The 3,806-nt window shown below is 35.8% G+C and overlaps 1 protein-coding gene across 1 annotated transcript in view; it reads right to left on the reverse strand.

Annotated features, from left to right (window-relative positions):
- Positions 1–450: 450 nt before the first annotated feature.
- The window catches only part of LOC100574823, a 14,654-nt gene continuing 11,298 nt past the window's right edge, over positions 451–3,806 (reverse strand). Inside the window, exon 4 of the mRNA XM_003245527.4 lies at positions 451–3,176. Coding sequence (XP_003245575.1) covers positions 706–3,176 — 2,471 coding nt within the window. The 3' untranslated portion in view covers positions 451–705. The remainder of the gene's footprint in view (positions 3,177–3,806) is intronic.

Raw genomic sequence — 3,806 nt, forward strand, 5'->3', positions numbered from 1 at the left:
TATATTATTTACGTTTAAATATTAACATCAAATTTTAAATCAAATAACTCAATTTCCATAGTTGCAATATTTCATGCTATTTTTTCCAATATATAAGTTGTATATAAACAGTTTATATTTTAAAACTGAATGAAAAACTATGACTGTAATAAAGTGCAAGTTCATAACTTGCCCGAAAAAATTGATAAATACAATTATATTTACATAACATAAAATTGATAAGGTACAACACATTATTTAATTATGTACAGGATGGTTTATACAATATAGGTACTTTATAACATACTAATATAAATAAACAAATTTTTAATGCCAATATAATTATTATAATAAAATTGATTGTTCTTCTTTAATTTTTATTATTAATACCGTTAACATTTTACAATACATGCATTTTGTATATATATATATGAATTAAAATTATAAGTTGAAAAAAAATAAATAATATTATAGTTTTTGTAACAAAACAAAACAAACACAAACACACACACACACACACCATAGTTTTCGATTTTTTATAGAAAATAAACCAGATACATTATACTAAACTCTAATGCATGTTATTTTTAAAATTATAGGACATATAATACATTATGATTATAGTAAATAGGCATGAATAAATTATACTTTGTACACAAACCAAAATTTAATTATCTCTATCTTCTCAGCTATTGTTTCACACTGAATAATTGGTGGATGATCATCTTAATCTTTTTTAGTTTGTTGTGATTTACGCTTATCAGTTTTCTGTTGTTGTTGAGCAGCCATTGCAGTAGCAGCTATTATGAACATTTGTTGCTGTTGGTTTTGCTGCAAAGAAGGATGAGTAGTAGAAGAAGAAGAAGTAGTAGTAATAGTAGATGTTGCTGTTACAGACATACTACTACCATTACGATGTTGAAGGTTTCTACTTCTGCCTCCACATAACATGTCTACAATGGATGCAGGTGCTGTAGCTGTTGAGACCACAGTTGCATTCCGACGTTGTAGTTGTTGCCTAACTGTCATTGGAGCAGAAGAACTAGAAGCAGAACCACTGCTATTATGTGTTGCTGCTGACAAACTACGTTTATGTTGCTGCTGTGATAGAAGCCTCAACGAATTAGATGAAGCTGAAGTTGTGACAGGTACGATTGTAATTTCTAGGTTAGTTGAGGAAGTTGAAGGTCCTGAAGTGGTAGTAGAATGGAATGGTATTAGACCTTTTCGGTTTTGCTGATTTTGTAGGTTGCTGTTAACGACTGTTGACATTGATCTCTGTTGCCTTGTGGTGTTCTGTAATATTGGTGGCTTAACAGAAAGATCCAGAAGGGCCGCTGTCTGCTGTTGCTGGATTACATTACCATTTTTGCGCAGTTTTTGTTGTTGCCTATTATTATTATCACCAGTAGGATTACCATGATTAGCTCCACCGGTTAATAATACATTGTTACTGTTATTACTGACTGGTGTGTCTTCGTTCGGCATTTGTTGCTGCTGTTGTAGTTTCAGTGAATTAATCGCGCGATTTATTTTGTCATGTAAAGCTGCTGCCGCCGCAGCTGCAGTATGCTGTGGGCCACCAATGCTACTGTGGTTCATGTTAGCTGACCGCCGTCGCTGTTGATGATTATGACTCATTGTAACAGAGGTTGTTGTTGTGGAACCACTTCCACATGTCTGTCTTTGATGAGATATTTGTTGTTGATGTTGCTGAGACTTGTTCAATAGGCATACAACATCAGGCGTCACAGTCATCACTACAGAATCTGAGTCTGAATCTACATTTGAGTCATCATCTGTACCACCGTGACATGGTTTGTTCTGAATACCACCGTTGTAGTCTTCGTTCTTGGCGGACAACAATGAAACATTACGCCGCCGACGTTGTTGTGAAGTTACTGCAGAACTAGCATCTTTTCCAACGCTGTTTCCACTACCAGCACTTGCCTTTAAAGGTACTGCTGTAACTTCTAACCCACCCAATCGCAAAGCATCTACTAGCCACCGACGCTGCCTTTCTTCATCTTCTCGCTGTTGTCTTTGCTCATCGTTAAAATTTTGTCGTGAAACACGTCTTTGGCAAGCCACCATTGCTGCCACTGTTGCTTTTTTGTATCGACCATTATCATCAGATCCATACTCTTGGTTATTATCGTCATCATCATATTCTATTATGACAGGTGGAAGTGGCATTTGTTGTCGTTCAATGTTATTATTTCTTCGCTGAGAAGTGACGGGTAAAACTGTAGCAGTAGCATGTATTTTTTGCCGGTTTTGCAGTCGATTATTGAATCGTTGTAGCTGTTGATGAGGAGAACTATTAGTAGTCGGGACTATGACTGGCATAATAGATACCGAAGGTGGCAAGTGATGATGTATTATTCTAGTTGTTGAAGATTGTAGAGACGAAATAGGTGGTGGCAGTCGTCTGTTTAACGGCTGTAGTCTTTGTTGTTGCTGCTGAGCAGCGAGGATGTGTTGTTGACGCTGGGATTGGCTAAGCTGATTCAATTGTTCCAATTGTCTAAATCGATGACTAGACTGCTGCTGTTGCTGGGGCTGTCTAGGTCTTGGATGTGGTTGCTGCTGCTGGTAATTTACTCGTGATTGTTGCGGATGTATATTCTGAAGTTGTTCAGTGGTATAAACCACGCGGCGACGTTTGGTCGGTTGTTGCTGACCCGATTGTCCAACAGCCATAGCTGGCCGCTTGTTAATCATAGCTGCAGATACAGTAGTAGCACCATTAATTACAACCATGTTTCCGGTAGATGATGTAGAGATAGTTTTTTTGTTACTGTGATGAATGTTCACTTTTGTGGTGGAATTATTCTTATTGGCAGTTTTAGACACTACTGTTGATGGCGGTGGTCCGCTATCCGAATCTGAGGTTGAAGCGTCAGTAGTGGTGTTTGTGGCAGCATCATTTGTAGCAGAAGACTCATCATCGGAATCTGAATCATCAGAATCGTCGTCATCAGTTGATGACGAATAATTCATTCCCACAGTCGCCCCACTGGCTCCAATTTGTTGTCGACTACATTTCTTCTTAAGCTTTCGACGTCGATGACGCCTACGTCGGTCATCATTGCTATCACCACCGCGTTCAAGGTGGCGTAACCGACGACGCACTCGGTTCCATCGGAATGACATCCAGGATGCTGGATGAGAAGGCCAGCCTTTGAGTTTAGGCGCTGAAAAAGTAATGACAAACATAATTTAAATTATATAATACCATTACAATATTATAGTAACAAATAATAAGTATATTAGTAATTAGTACCTATATATTTACTAATAAACCAGATATTTAAAGTACAACCAAAAAAGTAATAATATATAAGACAAATGAAACTTATTTAAATTGATTTCAATTCAATCAAACATAACAATAATATCCCAGCTAAAAAAAAATACTTTTGGATATAGTTTATGGACAAAATTTAAAAATAAATGTACTGATTTAAAATATTAAATAATTTGGTGATATATATTCAATTGACTATATAATTTCTGTTATTTTAATCATATTATGCATGCTATGTTCAATAATATATCAAGGGGATTCGATGCCGTGATTTTCTGTTTTCGTCTAACACACTCGTGACATAGTATTTTAGACGTGTTTTTTGTCAAACATACAATTGATCTAATGAAGCAATAAGAATTCTGAAAACAGATTTGAATTCGTCATCAAGTCTACTTGAAATCGACTTTCCCACATTTTTGATATTATCTCCCAAATTCCAGAAAAAAGTCATATAAAAAAAGAGCATTTGAACATTTTTGTATTTCAATTTTTTGGAAGAGTTAAAATCAAAAAA

The sequence above is a fragment of the Acyrthosiphon pisum genome, chromosome X (assembly GCF_005508785.2).
Source record: "Acyrthosiphon pisum isolate AL4f chromosome X, pea_aphid_22Mar2018_4r6ur, whole genome shotgun sequence".
Lineage (NCBI taxonomy): Eukaryota > Metazoa > Arthropoda > Insecta > Hemiptera > Aphididae > Acyrthosiphon > Acyrthosiphon pisum.